Here is a 24,859-nt window from a genome sequence, read left to right as displayed (position 1 = left end):
GCCCGGAAAACCCCCAACAACCATCGTTCTCCGGCCGTGAAAGCCTTCGACAATACATCAATTTGATCATTGTTCTAAAAAGGGTGGCATGATGGTTAACGTGTTAACTGGTTTTTATAAAACTCATGTTCAGATCTTCCCTGTGCAAGGGAAACTTGCTGGGTGTGTTTTGGTGAGTCACAACTTCTCAGCCTAACCTACCTCACAGGGTTGTGAGACTAAAATGTAGGACAGGAGAATAATGTAAGCCCAATTGGGTCCTCATTGTGGAAAAAGTCAGAGTATAAATGAAGCAAATAATGAAATGAAATGAAGTAATGATTAAACACGATGATTGGATCATTACTTACAGGTTTGTTGAGGTCCAGATACAGGAGAAGGTTTGCAATTATGATTAACTCAGGCAGAAGATGAGATTGTTCTCTTTGATGTATTGGGTATTGTCCTAAACCCTATTAGTCTTCTGTAATATTTGTTTTTCTCTGTTACAAACATTGACCTTTTGTTATATGTCCAGAATCTGAAATGATGTTAGCTGGTCAGCATGTCTGCCTTTAGGATTAATCTTATTTCAAAAGGGTACCTGAAAACCTCACTTTGTATTAAAACTGAGGTGGCAGTACCTACCTTTCCCTTTCACGACATTTTAAGCCTTTTTGAGTCTCTAGATATAGGGGTCCTACCTATAACAAATCTGGATTACTCCCAAGAATTCAGTAATGTTCGGATATTAATTCTGTATTTATCATTTCCATATCAGTTCAAAAGACCCATAGCTAGGTGCTGACCGATATCTGCTCTTTTAAACATTTGCTATTTGATAGTAAGCATTTTGTTGTCTTCCAGCATTTCAAACTTAATATTTTACTATGAAGATTCCCAGTTTCAAACTTTCTTTAAAAGCAGTGTGCAAAACAGATGTACTCATTCTGTTTGACCCATAGTCATTGAAGCAGTATTGTGCCAAATCGGAAGTCTTCCACTGAGCATGTACAGTGTGCCCATAAAAAGTGCCAAGTTTGAATTAGGCATGGCAGTTACCTCCAACTGAAACAGTGTTTTTGAAGTAAGCAGGACTCTGCCCTAGCTGCAGGTAGTTCCACATCTTAAGATCCAGATGCCGTAGTCCAGAGAATAAAAGATGATGGTTCTCTTCTTCCTAATGTTAATGATTGGATGACATTTACTCTTTTGTTTATCCATTTTTAAATTTAAATGGCCAGCTCTAAGTAGTAATTAATTACAAAATTCTTCACTGGATGATAACATTGTCATTCAGTATTTATGAAGTGCAGCGCTCCTCTAAATATAGAAAACTTATAGCTATTTGTTAAAATTTTGAAAGCAGAAAGAGAGGAGAGAGAAAATGCCATTTATTCATTAAGATTATTCAAATGAAAAATGTCTTCTTCTCTCCTAGTTGTTGATTAATCTGGTCCATTAATTCATAGCCATTCCTATCTCCTTGCTTTGTTAGCATTTCCCATGTCTGAAGTTTCTCTAGCCATTGGGGGGCGGGGGAGGAAGACTTTCTACTTTCTGAGCAGTTGGAGGCTCAGAGTAGAAGGCACAGATGGAACACATATTATATTTGGAGACAAATATATGTTCAGCCAAATACAAAAAATGGGGGACCCACGAGGACTGGTGGGGGACATTTCATTTCCTGCTGGGATTTTTACCAGTGTCATTGATACCCTAGTTGGAAGAAAGAGGCAGACACAGGTTTTGGGTACTAAGGGCTACTTTATTAAAGCAACAACATAACCTCAACAGCGGCAACAAGGGGAGCTAACTAGCGGTACAGGTCAAGCCAGTGGTCACCATGGGACCTTCTCCTTGAACCTGCCTGGGCGAGACCCACTGCCCCGGGTGCGAGCCATCCAACAGAGATGGCTTGGGCCCGGCCGGCCAGGCGAATGGTTCCCCCCATAAAGCTCCAAACACCCCAAGCCGTACAGCCTGGGATAAGGACTTGTCTGGGAGGTCCCACCAGGCAGTCTGCCCTCGCAGCTGAGCCGTAGGGCCGCAGCCGCTCCTGACAGACCCCCACTCCCCACCAATGAGGATGTGCCAAGGGTACTCACCGGCCCGCTCTCAAATCCCAACTCTAACCTGCCACTAACCTAACAGGCTGCGGCACCGCCTGCCAATTACCACAACCCCCACAACAGAACAAGGCAGGCGAAAAACCCCAGATGCCCATGCCAATTTGCAAAAGGGGGAAAAATTCCTGCCTGGCCCCAAAGAAGGCGACCGGCTAATCCTGTCCTGTTATAGGGTGCGGAGGGTGGGCCGAGCTCGAGGCACCAACTGAGGGGGAAACGGGCGGAGCGCGCCTAAACAGGCTAGCTCCGCCCACCCCACAGGTCCTGGAAGGGGAGCTCTGCTCTATCTCCTTCCAGGGCATCAAAATAGGCACCCAGCCTTAACGGCTATGCCGCGGCTGGGGGTTGCCTCCTTGATACCCTAGTTGGAAGAAAGAGGCAGACACAGGTTTTGGGTACTAAGGGCTACTTTATTAAAGCAACAACATAACCTCAACAGCGGCAACAAGGGGAGCTAACTAGCGGTACAGGTCAAGCCAGTGGTCACCATGGGACCTTCTCCTTGAACCTGCCTGGGCGAGACCCACTGCCCCGGGTGCGAGCCATCCAACAGAGATGGCTTGGGCCCGGCCGGCCAGGCGAATGGTTCCCCCCATAAAGCTCCAAACACCCCAAGCCGTACAGCCTGGGATAAGGACTTGTCTGGGAGGTCCCACCAGGCAGTCTGCCCTCGCAGCTGAGCCGTAGGGCCGCAGCCGCTCCTGACAGACCCCCACTCCCCACCAATGAGGATGTGCCAAGGGTACTCACCGGCCCGCTCTCAAATCCCAACTCTAACCTGCCACCGACGAGGTCAAGCCTCTGCTTAGGCCTCGACGCCCCAAATATGGCGTAACGCCTCCAGCAATCCCCACCGCAAGTCATCTAAAAATATGTTGTTGCCTTTAAAAGAAAGATGAACTCCGTCACCTCGGTAGAGGTCCGGCAGAGCAGCCCTTATACCGGGGTGGGGCAAATAAACCCCCAACCCCTTCTCCAAAGCCTTGTGTAAGGCCTTATTGGCCTTATAACGTGCTCCCTCTATAGCTTTAGCATCCAAGGCCTCCCGCCAAACCCTCCTGGGTAGAATATCGGACCAAATGATTAAGACACCAGGCCAGCGCTTGCCTATCAACCGCAAGTCTGCCTGGGCCTGCAGTGACAGGGCCTTGCCCTTCACCAAACCCAAGTCATTCCCCCCCAGGTGAATGACGAGAATATGAGGTGGAGGGGCACACCTCCCTTCAAATAATAGTGGAAGCAGACCAGGCCAACGCAGGCCTCGACGGCCCTGCCACTCCACCGTAGCCCACTGGCTCAGGCCAAGCTGGGACCCGAACGCCGTCCTCTTAGCCTGGTGGGCGGCCCAAAAGACGAAGCTGTGCCCGCAGATAAGGATAGAGCACCTTCCTCGACGCGCCACAGCACCTAAGAAAAGACAACAGTTAAAAGACTATAAAGGCCCCGTTAGGGGGCGCACATAGGACTTGTAAGCCGAAGACCTCCAACGGCCTACCTTCTGAATGGCTGGACCAGAATAACCCATTGCAGCGGCCGTCGAGGCCGCTCCAATCCGAAAAGAGTGTGTGCCAAACCTAAAACCTGCCAACCCAAGCTTGGCGAGAGCCCGTGCAGTAACTGCCCAGAACTGAAAACGAGTAAGGGGAGCCCCGTCACTGTGAATGAACAACACCCCGGGCTCATCCCCTCGAGCTTCCAAGTATGCTCTAAGCGCAAGCACAGGACAAAACTCCCGATCAGCACAAGCACCCAGCTGCACCACCGAGCCCTTCCGCAGCTGATCCGTCTTAGATCACCTAATGGTGACTGCTACCGTCTCCCCAGCCAATTTAACATCTCGGGCCAACAAGGCCCGATTTGAGTTGTCCCTAGCTGACTGAACCACCAACTCACTTACCCGCAGGGCTCCAAAGAAGGCAATAAGAGCCGCTGCATGGAAGAGCTTGGCTTCAAAGTCAGAACTACATACATCAGCCCACGTAGCCCCCAACCCCTTGAGAATGGCAGGGGACATAGGCTCCCTATCATCTACCTGAGCTCCCATCTCTCGCACCCATCCTTCTAACATTTTACGGACTCTAAAGTCCCCCGTAAAATCCTGCCAGCCGCGAGCCTTGCTGACAAACGCCAGGGCTGCCAGCTGACCTCTGATTGTTCTAGGAGCACAACCCTTACCTCTACGATCAACACAGAATCGCAGTATGTGCTCCACTGGAATCGGCCACAATTGGGGCAGTCCCGCCCCAAGCCGAAAAGTAACAAACTGCTGAACGGCGCGGTCATAGGACCTCCGGGTGCTGGGGGCAATGGCTAGCGAAATGGCACGCTGAACCTCACGTTCCCAAGGTGCCACAACTCCTCTGGCATCCTGGAGGGCTGCAGATCGGCTTCGGGAGCAAGTTGGCGAAACCGTTCCATCTGTTGGCGAGACAAAGCATCTGCCAATCCATTGTTTACCCCTGGAACGTGTTTTGCCAAGAACAAAATGTTCAGTCGGAGGCACCGGAGCGTGAACAACCTAACCAATCTCATTACTCTAGGCGATCTGGAAGTGAGGGAGTTAATCACCTGTACCACAGCCAAATTATCGCACCAAAAGTGCACCGTGTGGTTGGCCAACTCACCCCCCCACAGCCAGATTGCTACCAGAATTGGAAAAAATTCCAAAAAGGTAAGATCCCTATCCAAAACCCCATCATGCCAGTCAACTGGCCATTCTTCAGCGCACCAGTGCCCCCGAAAATAAACACCAAAGCCAGTTGCGCCAGAGGCATCAGAAGTGACCTGGAGTTCAGCCTCAAGCAGTAGGTCCTCCCTCCAAAAGGTGACCCCGTTAAACGAGTTAAGAAAGGATTCCCAAACCTCCAAATCCTCCCTGATGCCCCTAGATATGCGCAACCTATGATGTGGCAGCCTCAAGGAAGCCATGGCGTCACATAGACGCCTAAGAAATGCCCTCCCCGGGGCAACAGCCTTGCAAGCGAAATTAAGGTGCCCCACAACCTGCTGCAGTTCAAGAAGAGACACCTTGTGCTTCTCCTTAAGGGTGGCCAAACGCCCACGAAGGTCATGCACCTTCGCCTCAGGCAGCCTAAAGGTTTGCTGAACTGTATCAAGTTCAATCCCCAGGTAGGTCAGCACTGTCGAGGGTCCCTCAGTTTTCTCCTCAGCAAGAGGAACACCCAAACGCTGAGCTAAGTCAGTAAAACCTTTCAGCAAGCACGCACACTGACCTGTGCCAGCCCTCCCAACGAAGATAAAATCATCGAGATAATGACTGGTATCACCACAACCCGTCTGCTGACGCAATGCCCATTCAAGGAACGAGCTAAACCGTTCAAAGGCCGCACAGGAGATCGAACAGCCCATAGGCAAAGCCCGATCCATGTAATACTGGCCCTCAAAAGCAAAACCCAGCAGCTCGAAGTCATCTGGATGCACGGGGAGCAGACGAAACGCTGACTTTATGTCGCATTTGGCCAACTCTGCCCCAACCCCACAACGCCTAACCACTTGCATAGCCTGGTCAAAAGACGTATAGCGGACCGTGCACAGATGATCGGGGATGGCATCATTCACTGATGCCCCTTTCGGGTAAGATAGGTGGTGAATCAGGCGATACTCGCCCGCAGCCTTCTTGGGCACCACCCCCAAAGGGGAAAAACGCAGGCATGGCACAGGAGGGGCCGAAAACGGGCCAAGAACCCGGCCTGCCGCACATTCCCGTGCTATCTTGGTCCTAACCACCCCTTCCATGCCAACGACAGACCTGAGGTTCGTTGACATGAATGAGGACCGTGGCCCCTGAAACGGAATGCGGAACCCAAACATAAACCCATTTAACAAATAAACCGCATCATCCCGCCGAGGGTAACCCAGCAACAACTCACTGAGGATTCTCAGATTTATGGGGCTGGGACCCTTTTCCAGACGGAGGCTGGTTGCCTCCCCAGGGGCGCCTACCCCCACCCCGTTTCTTGGATCTGGGACAGGCTGTAAAAGCATGGGGCCCCGCGCACATGGGGCATTCGTGCTTATAAGGGCAAGACTTCCTGGCACAGACACCCTGTGAGGCAAACTCCCAGCAAAGCAGCCGTGTCTGAACCGACTGCCCCGCGGAGGCGCGGGTGCCAGAAGAAGTCGATGCCCTGTGGACCAAATGCCCACTATCAGACCTATCCCCAAAGTTAGGCTTTGCAGGTGACATCACCTGCAACCACAACTGCTGGTGTATCTGGTCCCACGGGATAGTGGGGTTCATGGCAGCCCGCATTCGGAACTCCTCATCGTACTGCAACCATGCAGCACCACTGAAGTCCGAATAGCCTTTGTAAATTATATCCATGTACTGGATAAGGGAGGCTGCCCTCCAAGGCTGCGCCCTAGCCAGGACCCCGGCATATATAAGGAACCCCGGCAACCAGTTAAACCACGTCCTATCCACCCGTCTACGCTTTAACCTTTCCTTCTCCCTGTCATCTAAGTCTTCCTTGTCCTTCTTCTCCAGTTCCCTGAAGAGAAGGGTGAAGACGTCGATGTACTCTCCCTTTAATATCTTATCACGAGTGGACGGGGTCAAATGGTCCCCCAACGGTAAGGCGGTATCGCCAAAGGGTAAAGCTCTGAACGGTACAGACCCATAAGGGGTCTGAACATAAGGCTGACCCTGCCAGAGAAAACCAGGACCAGAGAACCAGCTAGGCTGCCCAGCCAGGCCCTGTGCTGAGGAAGGCACAAATTGCTGAGCATTGGGCATAGCTTGGGTACCAGCCGGCATGGCAGCCCCACTTGCTTGCCAGCCAGGTGCACCCCACTGCGGCCACGCCCCTACTGAGAAATGTGACACTGCAGGACCCGGCCCTGGCCTAACGTATGGCTCCAAAGGTGACTGCGATCCCGCAGGCACAGCAGGCCAGTAACTACAAGAAGGGTAAGGCCCAGGGGCGCCACCGCCCGCAGGTGAGGCCTGCCCACACTGACCCGAAGGCCAGGCAGCTGTGTTGTGTGTCACAGTCGACTTACCATCTCCCAAGGCGTTATCAACCGCTACCGCCACTGGCAGGGCCACCTGTGATCCAGCTTGATCGTCAGTACCCGACTCTCCAGGAAGGTCTGTCTCCCCCGGCTCTATAGCTCCGCTGGCATCATCCCGACCTTGGTTGGCAGTACCTTCAAGAGCAGACAAACGTTTAAGAACCTCTGTCTGAAAAGCCACGCGAGAAGATGCCCTAGTGGACCTAGGCCTCTTTGCACCCCCAACAGAAGCAGCGGAAACTCCCCGACTGCTCTCCAACACCGCTATGCGGGCCAAAATCTCCTGCTGAGCCCCATCAACACCCTCATCATCCGATGAGGACAATGCAGGGGGGGGCGCTTAGTGGGAGGCCGCTTTGCAGGCTGCTTCCCTTTAGAAGTGCCCACTCCTTTCTTAGGTGGCATCTTTTTTTTTTTTTTTTTATAGAATTATTATTTATGCCCCTTCTAACAGGCTAACAATGCAACCCACAAAAGCCTGCCAACCCCCAGAGAGTAAAACAGAAGCAATATAAAAGCTGATCAACAATACTAATACCCAGCCTAGAATGCCAGTAGGGAAGCTAACTCTGGCCACCCGAAGAGGCAACCCCCAATCCCAGAGGCCCCAGGTATAACTAAGAATTGCCCCCCAGATGCCTCAGCTCCACAAAATGGCTGCCGTCAAAGCAGCCCACCCGGGAACAAAATGGCCGCCGGGCAAGCAAAAGCCACCTAGAACCCCTGTGGTGAAGGAGGCAAAAGAGAACCGTTTGCCAAACGCGCCGCAAAACCACCCCAGCGCGCAAAACACTACGGGGCAGGGAGAGGGGTTTCCTAAGAGACTGCAAAAGGCCTCTCCCGCGGGAACACGGCCACAGAGCCCACAAGCCCCAGAGGCTTCAGCGCGCTGCGCTGCCGCCGCCGCCGCGAAGCCCGCCAAAAACAAACTGTTCAAGAGGCGAGCCGAGCGCAGCGTGGAAGCTCTCCCCGGCTCCCCGCTCGCTTGCTGCAAACGCTCCCTCCAATGCAGCAAGGAACGCTGCTGCCGTTGGCCCCCAAGCCTCGAAGCTCGGAGCTCTGCCGAGAGGCTCCTTCCTCTCCGAGCTCGAGGCACCAACTGAGGGGGAAACGGGCGGAGCGCGCCTAAACAGGCTAGCTCCGCCCACCCCACAGGTCCTGGAAGGGGAGCTCTGCTCTATCTCCTTCCAGGGCATCAAAATAGGCACCCAGCCTTAATGGCTACGCCGCAGCTGGGGGTTGCCTCCTTCTCTTCAGTCATGAAAGAGTTGATTTGTTTGTGTTTAGTTAGAGACAACTAGTTTGCATAAGACCAGTTAGATGTGTTGTTCTTCCCACCAGGTTAAAAGGGGAATTGCATATTTAATGAACAGATCTAGGATTGATTATTGGCTGACCAGGTTTATTGGGGGGCAATTGACATTCTCTCCTTTACTCAGGATGCCATTGCTCTCCAGTGAGTTAGACCATTATCCTCAGGATGTAAGAACTAAGTTAGCTCTTCTATATTTTTTCTCCAATGTACCCTTTATTATTTTTTCCTATATGTAGTAAACATTTATTTTAGAAGCGGAATAAACACGTGTCTGTGATTCTTTATCTGCTGTGCAAATTTTCTACTCTGCAACAATACTTATCCAACAAAATCCCCTCACTCACTGTTTCCTCTTTCCTTATACTGACCCCCCCCATAGGCTCTCCCTTTTCCCTGCTTCCTTGTCTCCTTCCCACCCATCCACCCACCTGTCTTTATCTGTCCTTCTGTCTTCAGCTTTTCCTCCTTCTCTCCTAGAAGTCTCTGGAAAAACTCGGGCCGGGGGGGGGGACGTGCAAGGATTTGTGAGGGGCACCTCACTTACCTTTATCCGCTCCCCATACTATTTCATCTTTTTCACCTCCTGGCAGCTCCCATGTCCTCACCTTTCCTTACTTCCTTTTCTCTTTCCATCCACCAACTAACCTACCTTTTATCTGCCTTTCCATCTTCAGCTATATGTATTATTTATTTAATTCATTTATATCTAGCCTTTCTCTGCAATAGGAAGCCCAAGCTTTAACCATTCTCCACTCCTCTGAGCCTCTACCTCTGAGCCATAGCCCCCATCCCTTTAAAAAATCAGACCGCTGTACTACTATATTTCACGGCTCAGTCTTCAAATCTAGTTTAAAATCCCACATTTCAGGAATGATCTGCAGCAATTAATAGTGAATAATGGTGAAGTATTTTATGTTCACCACTGAGTATTAAGTGACATAACCAGCAGCATCACATGATGGTATCTGTTGGTGAATACTACCATTCACATTCATATTTTCTGACTGCACAGTGAATGTGTAAACATTCCCCTGACCTCACCCAAAAAGAACAATATAAAGCTTTCTTTGTATATACAAAACTACCAAGTCAGGGAGTAGGTCCTAGACTATTTTCCTAGCGAGTGCAGTACCATCTCCATGCCAGAGCAGAACTGAATGTGCAAATTAAGGTCCTTTATATAAATGAGCCATGTAAAAATTGTCCTCCTTTCAAAATCTAATGGTTCCAAACCATATATGTTTGGAAAGTTGGAGGTGGTTGCTGCACTCAGCACAGTGACCAATGGTTTTGATCCCAGGCATCTGTACTGCCAGCAATGGTGCTTTCCTCCATTGCGAGAAACCTTCCCATGACATAAGCCTCTTGGATCAAGGAAAGGATCCTTGGACTAGAGGAGACTACCACCATTAGCAGAACAGATCCACAGGCTCCGTCTCACTGCCTTGACCCTCCCCCACACAAAATCCAGACTTCTGTGAATAGCAACAACATGAATTACAGGCTAGAAGCATTTATTTTAATATTTTAATGGTTGCATGCATTTATTTTGAGCCCCCATTTAGATCTTCCTGTGCATACCAAGGTGAAAGATACAAATTGCACCCATTCAGGAACCATGCTGCTCTGTCAAATATTAATCTTCTTCAAGAAGCTTGCTTTTAAAAGAAATAGTTCAAAAGATGCTTTCAAAGTCTCAGCTGAGTCTGTCTGTCCATCTGTTCTCTCTCTCTCTCTCTCTCTCTCTCTCTCTCTCTCTCTCTCTCTCTCTCTCTCTCTCTCTCTCTCTCTCTCTCTCGTCAAATGAACTGAGTTCTGTTCATGCTTTCGGATATTCAGAAAAGAAAAAAGCATGACCACCAGCCTATTCTTTTTCTGTACGCAGCTTCCTTCCTTTTCATCTCTTTCTTCTTCCCCTTGTCTTCCCCAAAGAACTAAGGAAGCTCAGTGATGTAGTCTAGACCTTCAGGGCAGAGAGGGACTAATGGAGGAAGACAGCGGCATTTGTAACACTTGTTTTCTTTCCATCCCTTGGAATGCACTGCCGTTTCATGGCCCATTGATCAGGTCTTTTTTTCCTACCCCTCCCTCAGTGCTGGTGCTGGAAGGACAGGGTGCTTTATTGCCATTGACATCATGCTTGACATGGCTGAAAATGAAGGTGTGGTGGACATATTTAACTGTGTCCGGGAGCTGCGATCCCAGAGGGTCAATTTGGTACAGACAGAGGTAGGTGTGAGATAATGTCTTTTCTTGTTTGTTAAAATTATTCCTAAGAAACATGTCTGCCCTACCAGATGGTCATGTGTGGGAAAATAGAATGAGCCTAGGGATGCAATATAATGGCCACTTAATCATTGGGTTTAATTGATATTATCCTTTTGATTGATTAAGAAGATAGAAAACAGGCCTTTAAAATGTAATTATTTTTAATATAAAGGCTGACAAAAATACAGGATACTGTCATGATCGTAGGAGAAGCATTTCCCCTTCTCTCCCACCCAAGAGGGAATGTCTCCATGTGCAAAATTCGTCTAAAAACAAAGCATGCTATTTTCTTCAGAACTTATTTTATCTATTTGCTTAATTGATTAATTAAAACTCAGTGGATTAATTTACCTGATCGGAGACTTAAAATGAGTGTCATTGATCACTTATCATGTTTGGTTGTATTGCTTCCTCATCTTTGTACAATTATATCATCCTTTTCGAGCTTCATGTTGTAATTCAAAATGTGCAAAATATTCAAAGCCAACTCTTAGCAGTTTCCAGTGTGTCAAATTTAATGTGAGTAAACCACAAGAAATGTCCACTTCCAAATCAAACTACCAAAGTCATGAGATATGACTTTATCTCTGCCCATACATTTCCCTTCCCACCCCAGCTTGGAGATCTTAGAGTAATTTCATGCAGTGGATTAGAACAACTCAGCTTTTTTCACTCAGCGTTCCCCAGTTTTCCTCCTTATTCATCCCATATTCCACATGGCTTGTGTCTACGTGGGTCCCGTGATTCACAGCATAGCTGTTTTGAGTTGCCAAAGGGGTTCTCCTTCTCCCTTTTTTTACCAGCAGAAAAGCTATTTGAATCCAACCCATTATACTTTTAGTCAGACACACACAGTGCAATCCTATATCAACTGAGTGTCAAACTTCATGCCTCTGACAAAGTGAGCGCTGGCTAACAAATACTTAACCCACACTGGCATGTCTCCTGCCACTCTGTTCAGCAAAGCTTTGAAGTTTGAACTGGGTCTTTCTCCAGCCGAGGAAGAGCTGTTAAAGCTGAAAGAAGACTCCTTAGGATGGATCCAGAGAAGTCAGCCATGTTAGTTTGTAGTCGCAAAATAGTAAAGATGCATCTGATGAAGAGAACTGTGGTTCTCAAAAACTTATGCTACAATAAGTTAGTTAGTCTTAAAGGTGCTACTGGACTCTTTACTCCTTAAGATGAAGAAGAGCTTCTGAGTCTTTGCTGAACAGAGATCCTTGATATCACAATACTCTTGAATGTCATTCCCCCTCTGGGGAATGGGAATACCCTGACCCCTTCCACCACTCACCGGGCTGGTGTGGGGGAGGGAATAACAGGGGAAACAGACATTTGTTAGTGTAATTCTTAGTTAATGCTATATTTTCTTAGAGTCTAAAAAATTTCTCAATTGGAAATATTGAAAGCATTTAGCATCCTTATTTTTGTTAAGTTTTCTAAATAAAAAGAACAACTCCCATCACTTCAATCTTATTATTTATCCATCTGTACCAAGGGTTCATTATTTTGAAATGGGTATATAAAAAATTGTAAAGATGAAATCAGGAGACAAGCAGAAGATCTGATTCTACTCCATGTATATTAGGGGCATGTGATCCAGGATTCGTGATCTGGCTAAACTGCCAAATTTATGCCTATTCAGCATCATCTGGCTATGCCAGATCACACTGGAGAATCCCAGATGGGATCTGGAAATCCAGACTCTGATGGGCTGGATTATTCTACCACAGAGGCAGCCACAGCAGAAGCGGAGCAGCGTCATCAAGAGAGAGGGCAGTGGGCAGTGTGAAGTGGAGGCAAGCTCTATGCTGTGGCAGGAATGTGGCATGAGGCTGGTGGGCAGGAGGAGAGCAGTGGGAGGCTGACAGGCAGGAAAACTGGTGAGAAAACAGGCAGGAGAAGAGCTGCGAGAGGCTGTCAAGGAAAAGGAGGCAACTGGCAGAGTGAATTCATATCCCACCTCTTCCACCTCACCCTTTAAGCCACTGCCACCTTTTAACGTCCATGGATCCAGTGAGTCTCCCCACTGCTTCAGTTTGAGTGGATTCCCAGGTTTGGCATTGGGATTCATTGGTTTGACATTGGTTTCTTTGCTTCACTTTGGTTCTGTTGGGCTTTATTGGTTCAGCATGCATTGGGAGTTGAGTTTGCATTTGGGACTGGCTTTTGACCAGGGGTTGCCTTTGCTTAAGGTTTCCCATTGTCTGGAAAGCCTTGGAAATATTTTCCTCCTAAGAAACAATGAAGAGTGGCTGGAGATAGTTTGTTCAGGAACCATAGAACTGGAGCATGGGGCCCAATCTTCCTGAAACTTGGAAGGTCTTTAGTGGACAGGAAGGAGTAGATTCCCTGAAAATTTGATGGAATTTGCTTGAAAAAATATCCCCCAAACTGCTAGATAGTTTCCCCCATTATTTCCCTTAGAGAATAATGGCCAGATAAATTCAGGATTCTCTAACTAGATTATAGGTTCTGACCTGGATTTCAGGAATCTGATTTTTTTTGGTATACCTGAACCCTGGATCTGGATCACCCACACATACCCACTCACCCATCCACCCACGTACACGTACATATTGGTGCACACCCATCTTGTACACAACAGTTATTCCACATGAAAGTTCTGATAGTTATGTTTTGCAGTATTAGTTCTAATACCAAAGTGAATGGTTCAGTACCTGCAGGTAGCCCACTCTCAGACAAGTAGAGGCCTGCATATTCAAGCATTTCTTGAGATATACCAAAATATTACTTTGTAAATCAAGAAAAGAAGATTCAGCATGTTCAGTGCCCTCATGAAAGCCCAGAATGTTCAGGGCAACTGAGGGCCAAGTTACACATGACGAATGACACTTGAACGGCAAGTGGATTGAGTGGAGGGCAAGTGAACAGGGAGAAATACACTTGCTGTTCAAGTGTCATTCGGCATGTGTAGCTTGGCCCTGAGCATCAGTTTTAAAAGGGAAATTGAGGAAAGTGATTTACTCAAGCCCTTAAGTATTTATAGGATCCTGAAATGGAAAGGGATATTTGGGTCAATGAAAAAATTCTCAGCTGTTCTATCCTCTGAGATTTCTCCATATTTTCTCACTTATAATCAGTTATAGTACTGAAAATGGATTAAGATTCCCATAAATTACCGATTTACAATATGGAATTATTCCACCTATCCAAACAGTAACAGATCATGTACTTCCCTTGTATACTATTGTGGTCATGTTAGCTTGTGTTGCTCTGCATTTAATTTTGGACAGGAGAAGAAAACCCTTCCTTTATTGTCCATGCACTTATACTCAATGGGAAAATGTACACACTTTCTATCCCACACACTGTTTTCACGGGGGGTGGTGGTGGTGGTTCTTATTTATCTAAGAACTCTGTGGGATTGTTGGACATTCCTTTTTTAAAGCAGGCCATGTAAAATTGCTTCTAAAGCACATGCAGTGATAAATGTACAACTTCTTTCTGGATAGGAGCAATATGTCTTTGTTCACGATGCCATTCTGGAAGCATGCCTTTGTGGCAACACAGCCATCCCAGTTTGTGAATTCAGATCTATATACTACAACATCAGCAGACTGGACCCACAGACAAATTCCAGCCAGATAAAAGATGAATTCCAGGTAAGAAAAACAAAAACGAAAAATATTTCCCATATTTTCTCAGTCATGGCAGTAAAAGTTTGGTATAGTTTTTTTTAACCAGTGTTGTTTAAAAATGAAGATTGTCACCTCTTGTGTATTAAATGCAAAAGGGAGTATGCATACACAATAGCAAATGTTGAGATTGCTTATCCCTACTCTATGTAAATGTGGAAGTATAATGTAGTTATTTCAAGTAATGTAACCATAGAAGATGAAAGAGGTTTGGGGTGGGAGGCATCTGCTAAAGGAACCTTTTGCATGGGTGGGTATGAATGACGTATGTAGGGGATATGCAGGGATGGGTAGCATGCATTGGCATGTATGAAAATAAGTTGGTCCAGTGGAAAATGTGGGATGGTCATCTTTTCCACTGAGCACACAGCTTTGGGAGACATGCACAGGGTCAGTGATGGAGGAAGGGGACACCTGCCTAATCAGCCAGATCAGCTGAATCAACCCTGGCAATCAATGGATGTGAGGGCGATCTGGCTGCAACATTTGTACCGCATTGATTGCCAAGGTTGATTTGGCTAATCTGGCTGGCTAGCTGAGTGAGTGTCCATCACTGCTCCATGTGCATCTCTCCCGAAGCTGTGCTCTCAGTGGAAGAGGACAACCATCCCAGACAAAGGAATATATCATTCTTTGGTTAAGGGTATACAATAGCTGTGCTCCCCTGCTAGAACCTCCAAACAAGCTCAAGGTCCATTTGTAGGAGAAGTCAAGCTTCCAATAGAAAATATGTCCATCTATCTATCATGAGTAGAGATGGGCACAAACAGCAATACGAACAAAAAAAAAAGCCACAAACAGCCCAATCTGCTGTTTGTGAACAAGCTGTTTGTGAGGCCCCATTCTAAATGAACAGGTGGTCGTTGCAAGGCTTGTTCATTGCTGTTCATCAAGACGGACAGTCTGGCACTTGCAATCAATTCCCTTGGCAACTTAGGCAAGGATTGTCTGAACTCTGTCTGAACTCCTGCTATTGCCCTGGAAACCCCAATTTAGCTAGATAGGCAAGTCTTCCTTTCAAGTGTGGAGCTCCAAATTTGTTACAAGAGGAAAAGACCATGGGGGAGGGAGGGCTCCCAGCTCTGGCTAGTCTTTGCAGACAATGGAGAGGGAGAGACAGTTGCTGTTGGCATTTTGATAGAGAGATAGGGGCAGACCCGGCGACCATCCTGTGAGGAGCTCCCCATGGGAACTGACCAGGGGGTGCCTGGCCAGGCTCACGGAGGGTCCTCCCAGATGGCACTGTGCTGCTAGCAGCATGGTTCTAGGCCCAGGTGTGATATGTGTCCAAGGAGGCAGGCAACAGGTGTAGGTAACACAGTCCATAACAACAGAGAGGCAGGAGGGCAAGCATAGGCAATGCTGCCCCTAACAGAGTTCTTGGAAGAGTCTTAGAACAGCAAAGCAGGAAGCTGACATAGTCCATGGCAGACTCCATAACCGTGTGTGTGTGTGTGTGTGTCACTGGCAACAAAAGTTGTGTGGGGTTTTACGTTGCCAAGATTATATTAATATTTTCAGTACTAACTTCCCTGAGAATGTTGGCTGAGAGGTGGGTTACAGAGTTTAGAAATAAAAATATACACTTTTTACACTTGATTATATGTCAGACAGTTTTTTTAAAAAAACCTCCAAGATAGATTGGACAAATTCTTCTGAAATGCTATGGTAAACTGAAGAATCCACAGTCAATTACACAGTTTACTGGCGATCATTGATAAGGCAAGTGGTAAGTGAAAATGCTGGCCATACTGCATCACAAACTTGATAGCTTTTGACAAGGAGATGCTGCATAGTCTAGGGATGTCCTTGGTCATGCCAGACTGTTCCTTTGAATGTGCCAGTTACTCTAGTATAGTGAAAAAATGCTCTCTTCACTGTCCCATTGCTATATGTGAGCTGGAGGCTTAGCTAGGTCCAGGAATTTTGTTGTGACTCAGCCTTACATACAGAGGGGCCTGAGCTGAATCCAGTTATTCTTGTAAGTTATAATTGGCCTAGATTCTGTCCAGTTCTAGAAAGGCTGCCATCCCATTTGGGGCTCCAGCTTGAGTGCCAAGGTGGAATTTGGCAGCATCCCTATATGGCGTAGTCTGTCAAATTAATCAGCAACACACACTCAGAGAACTTGCACTGAAGAGTGATATGAAAAAACAGAGGGCAGCCAGAGGGAATATTAATTTGCATAAAGCAAACAAAGCACTGCCTTTTATTCAGCCTGTGCTGAAAAGTCATTACTAGCCCCCAAACATGTTGGAGAATGACATGTACACTGAGGAAGAAGTTCTTTGCAATGTTTTGTAGAAGGTTGCCCTTCAGCTCTCTTTGAATAATCATATATGACGCTCACAGCTTAATTTGAAGTTCAGCTTTCTCAGGGCTCAGCTGTGCAAACTGTTTGCAGTGCCAGGCTTAGCTCTTAAAGAAATGAAATAGGAAAGGAATCATGATTTTCTCCCTTGCCAAAGAAAGGACTGTCTCCCAAGTCCTGCCAGTATCTTTTTAATAACACTTCTATTCAACAATGATCGTATCTGAATACAGATTAGAATCTATTCTACATGCTGGTCTATGTGGAAAGAAGGTAACATTTGTGTGCTAGATGTATATACAGTCAACCAAACTTTGCAGAAGGAAAACCTTCAGGGTCTAATTTAAGTACCGTTTTTGCCAGTGTGTAGTTTCAAAATCTGCTACAGAGTTCAATTTTGGACCCATAGAAATTCCCCTGTGATTTGCCAGCTGGCACAGTATTTCTTGGAGCACACTTCTTGGAGAATGGATTGTCTGTGACTATGAGAAAATGCTGTAGCCACCTCATTACAGTTAGACCCCAATTGTCTGGTGTCAGAGAAAGTTTCTATACAGAGTTCTGTACTGGTGCCTGTTTTTCAATATATATTATAACCAGAAAAGTACTATTGCAAATTTCATATTGCCATGTAGCCCCAGATACAACATATCTGTTGTAAATGTAGGCAACATCCTTACAAAAATTTGCTTGTAGATTCTGATTTATTATTTGTGTGCATCAGAATGAGACTTGGAAACTTTGGTTAGGATCAGGAGGACCTTCTCTTAAAGAAGCGCTGAACACATTGGTAACATTAGGTGAATGGCTACAGGGATGGAGAAAGGAGACCAGGGTGACATAGGTTTTCCTGTATTTATAGTTAAGTGAACAATCTGGGTCTGCAGGAGGGCTTGAGTGTTGGTTTATCAGATTAGTGAGAAAAGAGACATTGATGAATTGCTAAGAGGCCAAATGTCTAGCCATTCGCATGATGTAGCTTATCATGCCTGGCAACTGAGTGTAATTACAAGGGATTTTAGCTTGGTTGTTCTTTTTGCCAGCCTGATGCCTAGTGGGATTTTATCCAAGAGATTTAGCATTGTGGGAGAGCATTTTGGCTCAGATGCTTGTGTTGGAGACTTACAGCTAGCTTCATAAGGTGCACAAATTCCTGCTGAGATCTCAGATTTATATCCTCCCACACATTTTGACAATTTGAAGTCTGTTTATTCCAATTCCAATTTTAATATCTGGATTCAACTTAGATTTTTGTAACAAGGATAAATGTGTGTCCTTCGATATGGTTTTGATTCTGTGAGTTTCATTCTTATTTGGAAGAAAACAGTTAAGGGCATTAGAATTAATGCACTTTCATAGATGAAACATGATATGATTAGAAAATTGACTGAGGGTCCTCCTGACCACAATCATTTTTGATCTAAAGTCGGAACAGTCTGAGGAGACAAAATACCTTCCCTTGCGCATTGAGCTGTGCATAGTTTCCTTTCCTCAAGTTCAGATGGCAATGTGCTGTGCAACAATCTCATTTTAAGTATGGAAGAAACATAAGAAACCCCTAAGTTTGGCTTGGATCCTGTGACCATTTCCACATGTACTTCTCTCTGGCCACAGTGCAGCTCCATTCCCTAAGCTGTTAGTACTTCCATTTCTACAGGAGCAATGTGTTTCCATGAGCCTTATGCAACTGGAAGTACTAGCACCAGGGGAAGTGAGCTGTACTGTGATTGAAGAGAAGCAACATTTGGAACATGGTCATAGGATCCAAGCCTTAATCTATAGAAATGTCACCAGGACATGATATAATCATTAAAAATATTAAATTTGAAGTTGTCTGAGGCAACTCAGGCCCAGTGGGATCTTTTAGCATTCCACCGGGCCTGTGAGACAGAGATGTTCTGCCAGGCTTTTGGTTGTTGAGGCGGGCGGGCCTCCTCTCAGCCTCCTACTGGGGTGGGGGAGACCCTCCTCCTGGTTTTTAGCTCATTGCTGTATATTAGCCTCTGCAGATCCAGTGATCCTGCAGGACTGTGAAATCCGCTTTCTGTTTAAATTTTGCTGCCAGTTTTAAATTGCTTTTAGCCATATGTTATTTATTGTTTATTGTATTGTGTTTTAATCAGGTTGTGATCCGCTCTGAGCCTGCACTGCGGGGAGAGCAGACTATAAGTCTAATAAATAAATAACAAGTTCAGATCTCCAAATAAAAGAGAAGCAATGGTGATGGTGGGATGGGATAGTCCATCACATCCTAAAGATGGGACTTTTGTTTGGTTTTGTCAACAGAATATCCCCCTTGATACGTTTGATACGCTGATCAAATGTATAGGCTGGAGGGACTTGTCCTTAGAGATTGTGGCCTAGTTGTAGTACAGTTTACCAACTATACCTAATTCATTGACGCGGGTCATCTCTGTGTCACTCATATTTCAGGCAACACAGTGTGCCACTGGCCTCACCTGCAAAGCATTTAGCAGCTTCAGTGAATGCTGGGTACAGCAGCCCATCACTGAATGGTGCTTTCAATATATCTGGATCCAAGTCAATTTTTATCTAAAACGACTATATTGCAGGCAATTTCTGAACCTGAGTGCAGGGAGGGTGGGATATAAATCTAATAATAAACATAAACGTATGCCTTCTGGCCAGTATCCCAGCATCTAATAGCCAAGGGCTGACCCTGTCCTTGCATGACAGGCAAATCTACACAACAGGGCTAGCCACAGCTCCAGTATAAAATTTTACAAATGTATTTGTTTATTTAGGAAATTTTAATGCTGCCTTTCCATAGGTGGCTTACAAATAAAATCTCCATTATGTACCAATATTAAACCAAACAAGCCATTAAAACAGACATCAAACCAGAAGCAGACTGTAAAGCAGTTAAACTAAACTGTAAAGCCTCAAACTAAAAGCCTGGATAAAAAGAAATGGACACTCCAAGTCTGAAGGAGATCTTAAGAGTCTCTCTATACAAGACGCCTCGGCACGTTTGTCAAGTGTAGGGAGACGTGATGTTAGCTGGACAGCATAGTTTAAAAAGACAGAGCCAGCGGAGATCGCTCCTCAGAGGGTTTGTTAATATCATCTTCACCTCTAGAAGGCTCTGTCAATTTCACTTCTCATCTAAAACTGTGTGGGATTGCAACCAGAAGGCAGTGAGGAATGGAAATGGGCTGGAGCTGCCTTCCAGAGCCAGGCTTGTACCTGGAGAGGTTATAATGGACTGAAGTTTCCTTTCTGGCATTTTACAGCCCCTTCACACAGCTCCAGTGTATAGCAAAGCCTTTGCCCTGCTGCTGGCTCTATCTTTTGAAACTACCCTTCCCAGCTACCATTGCACCTCCCAACATATGTTCTTCACATGTCAGCTGTCTCGTGTAGAGAGACTGTTAGTTGTTTGTTCTTGTTTATTTTAAATAAGTTAATAGTGATATCTGCACGTACACATACAGCTGTAGATAGTTGCAGTGGGCAAAAAAGCTAGAGATGAAGGTTAGGGATGGAGTGGGAAAGCAGCAGCAGTGAGGGAGTAGAATTTCCCCACCTTCTTGTTTGACTTTAACTTTGTCCTGTATTTTTTTCAATTTTCTTTATCAGCTCAGATATCTTCTGAATGGGGAATGTCTGCAATTTGAAACCAGTAGTAAGATCATTCTAATTTTTTGAAACAAATGTTAGATTTCAGTCTAACCTCTCTTAAACAGAAGGGACAATGCAGAACCTGTCTTTTATGTGTAAAACTGCACCTTTGGGGAGTTGAGTTAACATTGCTGATTTTTCCCTTTTACAGACCCTTAACATAGTAACGCCTCGGGTCCGGCCAGAAGATTGCAGCATTGGACTCTTACCCAGGAATCATGACAAGAACCGCTGCATGGATGTCCTCCCCCTGGATCGGTGCCTCCCCTTCCTCATCTCTGTTGATGGGGAATCAAGCAACTACATTAATGCTGCACTCATGGATGTAAGAACAAATTGCAACTATCATAGCTAAATTTGAAAAGTTGCAGCTTTTGGTCCACTATTATTTGTCTAGTATTTGTATTCCACCCTTTGGTGAAAAGGCTACAACAGTATAAGTCACTTTTTCCCTCCACTTAACCTTTACCACAAACCATGAAGTTCTGCTGAGAAATAATGACTAACCAAAGTGAGCTTTGTGGCTGAGCAAAGAGGTAGATATGGATTTTCCTGGTCTAAGGATATCATTATTATAACTACTACACTCCACTGTGTCTTACATAACTTTAGATAAGTCATCCAGAACATTCTCCAGCCTCATGCATATAGTATCGGAACATTGAAGGGGGTGGTTGTCTCTGGCTCCATTTTATAGAGTTTGAAAACCAATTCTTATTCAGTCTTTTGAACCCGAGTACACATACCAGGGCCAATGTCAACATACTGTGAGGTGGGGCAGCTGCCCGGCGCCTATGGCTTCTGGAAGGGCCCACTGTTGCTTACATGCGTGTCCTGACATTCATATAGATGCCCTTCCCCTGCCTGCTTGCAAGTGCTTTGTCACCCATGGTCCCACCTTTCTAGAGGTGCCAGGAAAGGGTATGTGGATGGTGCCCAATGCATCAGCACTTTGGGTGGTCATGGCAGTGGCACTCTAGCTGCATCCACCCTCCCAACACCATGGGAGGAGGAGTATGCAGGCAACGTGGGTAGATGTGACCATAAGCAAGGGGAGAGCTTGCAAGTGGGTGGGGGAAGGACACACAGGCATGTGGGGCATGCAGGTAAGTAGGCAAGAATGGGAGCCTGGTAGTGGGTATAGGAGACCCTGACCACTCTCTGCCCAAGGTCCCCTGAAACCTGGAACCATCCCTGATACATAACTTACTGCATAATACATCAACTCATCCCCCTTTAGCAAGAAAGGTAGCATAGGTGTGTTTTGTTATGTTGTTTTTAAAGTTTCCCCTCTAATAAACTGGCAATTCCTCTTTAATAAACTATTACTGCTCAGTGCCATAGGCTGCTTTCACACATGTTGGATAATGCATTTTCAATTCACTTTCAATGCACTTTAGTAATCATTCACAAGTGGGTTTTTCTGTTTAACACCAGAAAAGAACTAAAGTGCATTATCCAACATGTGTGAAAGCAGCCATAGCCGTAGCATGGCTGTTATGTTGATTATGCACCAGAACCAAAAAAAAGTGTAGTTCTTTGAGTTCAGTTTCCATTTATTATGACCAAAGACCAGCACAGTCTTCACACAAATACAAAGTTTATATATTGACAAAATTTATGGTTCTTTCAGAGGAGGTGCTGGTATCAACAGCTATTAGATTGTCTGCTAGTGAGAGACGGTTTTGAAGTTTGGGACAGGGTTTGAATTCAGAGTATAGGAACAAGCAGGGATAGATAAATGGCTTGATCTCCTGTTTGATTTGGTAAAACTGTCAATCTCTGTTTGATCTGCCTGCTGGGTAAGGACAGTCCTATTCCTAGTAGCAGAAACAGTAGCAGCAAAAAAAAAAAAAAAGCCCAAATGCACATATACTGACAGTACACATACAATTAGTAGGCTTTTGGTTTGAAATGGCCAAGTGAAAATGGCCTGGCTAACATCTTCTCATTCCCTAGAGACCTAGTTCTCAGTGACAAGAGACCTAGTGCTCAATGAGGTAGACCTGTGTCCAACCTTACCACTTCCGACTATAAGTGAAAAACCACAGCATGGAAAATTTTCTCATGAAAATTTATTCCTACACATGTCAAGGGAAAAGATGAAGCTAAAACCTTTCTGTCTGACTTATGCTGGTTTTCCGTGTGAATTAAATTGTTTTGTCTGGAGATCAATTTGGTATGTGCAGTCCCGCTTGCAGTGGGATAATGTCAAAACAGATTTACCAGCATGGTTAGGAGAAGAACCAAAGACTCCTTTGTCCCCCCATTCAGAATGATGAGATGGACACCAAGTTTGGGTGAAAAGGGCCATTTATTGACCAACAGCAACTTTAAGAACGGCAAGGGAATAACTAGCGGTACAGGCTGAGCCAAGGGGTCAACTGGACCTCCTCCTCGGCCTGTCTGGGCGAAACACCCCCTGCCCCAGGCTCAAGCCATCCAAGCGCATGGCTTTAACCCGGCCAGCCAGGCAAGTGGTTCCCCCCTTAAAGCTCCATAACCCCCAAACTGTAAGGCCCTGAGGGAAGGACTTTTACAGAGGGTCCCACGGGCAGTCTGCCCTCTCAGCTGGCAGCCATAAGGCCCGCCTACCAATTCCGGGCAGACCCCCATTCCCCACCAATGGGGAGGTGCCACCGGGTGATCACTGGCCCGCTCTACCTACCCCAACTGACCTGCCACCACAAGGGCCAAGTCTCTGCTTAGGCCCTTGTGCCCCACAGCTGCTGCAGAGCTAACCATAACCCTTGCCACAATTTGGTCAAAAAAATTTGGTTGCCCTTCACCGAAAGGTGCACGCCATCACCCCTGTAGAGGTCGGCAAAATAATCCCTAATCTGAGGATGGGGTAAGAAGATCCCCAAATCAGCAGCCAAAGCTTTCTTCATGGCCTTATTGGCCTTACGTCTGGCTCTTTCGATAGCATCATGGTCCAAAGCCTCGCGCCATACCCTGCGAGGAAGGATGGCCGACCAAATTATCAATACCCCAGGCCACTGCTTGGCTATATAATGCAAGTCAGCCTGTGCTTTCAGGGAAAGGGCCTTGCCCTTCACTAAACCCAAATCATTCCCACCCAGGTGAATTACAAGAAAATGAGGCGGAGGCAAAGACCTTCCCTCAAACAAGAGTGGCAGCAGGCCCGGCCACCGAAGGCCCCGACGGCCCTGCCACTCAACTGTAGCCCAGCAACTCAGCCCAAGCTGGGACCCCATCAGCAACCTTCTGGCCTGATGGGTGGCCCAGAAGACCATGCTGTGTCTGCATATGAGGATCCGACACCTCCCTCGGCGAACCACAGCACCTAAGAGGAAAAAACAATTAGATATTGGTCCGTGAAAGCCTCGGCAAAGCGCACACGTACCCACGGTAAGCAGATGACTGCCATCTACCAACCTTCTGGATGGCTGCCACAGAATAGCCCATCGCGGCTGCCGTCGAGGCTGCAACAATTCTAAATGAATGGGTACCAAACTTGACCCCTTCCAGACCTATTCTACGAAGGGCCCTCTCGGTTACTGACCAAAACTGGAACCGAGTGAGAGGAGTGCCATTGCTATGACGGAACAAATGTCCATCCCCACTACCTCTGAGATCCAAGTACCTATGCAGGGCCTGGACCGGACACAATCCTGCCTCGTTGCAAGGGCCCAAATGAACTCGTGACCCTCGGTGGTGCTGATCCGTCTTGGATCGCCGCAACCTAATAATAACACCATCGCCCTAAAAAAGCAAATCCTGCACCAAGAGCACCCGGCCTGACTGGTTACCACGAGATGGGCAACCAGCTCACTCACTCTGAGGGCCCCCAAAAAAGCTGTTAGGGAGGCCGCGTGGAAAAGCGCTGCCTCACAATCTGATAAACAAACCCATTTCCACACAGAAACCAAGCCCCGGAGGACAGATGGGGAGATGGACTGTCTGTCATCAGACCTAGCCCCAGCCTCCCTGGCCCAACCCTCCAACATTTTCCGTACCCGGAAATCCCCAGTTACTTCAGACAAGCCACGAGACTTGCTGGTAAAGGCCAAGGCAGCCAACAAGCCTCTAATGGACTTGACAGACAAGCCCAATCCCTTACGCTCCACACAAAACTGCATAATGTGCTCAGCCAGGATAGGCCATACTTGTTCCAGGTTGGCTTCCTGGCGAAAGCCCGCGAATTGCCTTACTGCACGATCGTACGATTTTCGAGTATTGGGGGCGATGGCTAAACGGATTGCCCTGTATGCCTCTGCCCTCCAAGGTTCCACAGATCCCGTGGCATCTTGACAGGCTGGATGTCGGCCCCGGGGGCGAGCTGACGAAAATGTTCCATCTGTTGGTGAGACAAAGTGTCCGCCACACCATTGTCAATACCAGGAACGTGTTTTGCCCTGAACAAAATGTTCAGCCGAAGGCACCGGAGGGTAAAAGCATGGACCAGTTGCATCACCCGGGGGGACCTGGATGTGAGAGAATTGACCATATGCACAGCCGCTAAATTGTCACACCAAAAGTGGACCGCATGGTTGGCCAG

At 46.7% G+C, this 24,859-nt stretch overlaps 1 protein-coding gene across 1 annotated transcript in view; it reads left to right on the top strand.

The window, feature by feature from the left end:
- Positions 1-24,859, top strand: part of PTPRT (protein tyrosine phosphatase receptor type T) — a 560,054-nt gene that overhangs the window by 515,813 nt on the left and 19,382 nt on the right. Inside the window, exons 24-26 of the mRNA XM_054980796.1 lie at positions 10,551-10,686; positions 14,202-14,351; positions 20,489-20,662. Of these exons, the coding sequence (XP_054836771.1) occupies positions 10,551-10,686; positions 14,202-14,351; positions 20,489-20,662 (460 nt within the window). The remainder of the gene's footprint in view (positions 1-10,550; positions 10,687-14,201; positions 14,352-20,488; positions 20,663-24,859) is intronic.

This window comes from Eublepharis macularius, chromosome 5, assembly GCF_028583425.1.
Source record: "Eublepharis macularius isolate TG4126 chromosome 5, MPM_Emac_v1.0, whole genome shotgun sequence".
NCBI classification, from domain to species: domain Eukaryota; kingdom Metazoa; phylum Chordata; class Lepidosauria; order Squamata; family Eublepharidae; genus Eublepharis; species Eublepharis macularius.
Note: the sequence above shows the minus strand (reverse complement) of the source record. Positions and strands in the feature narration are given on the sequence as shown.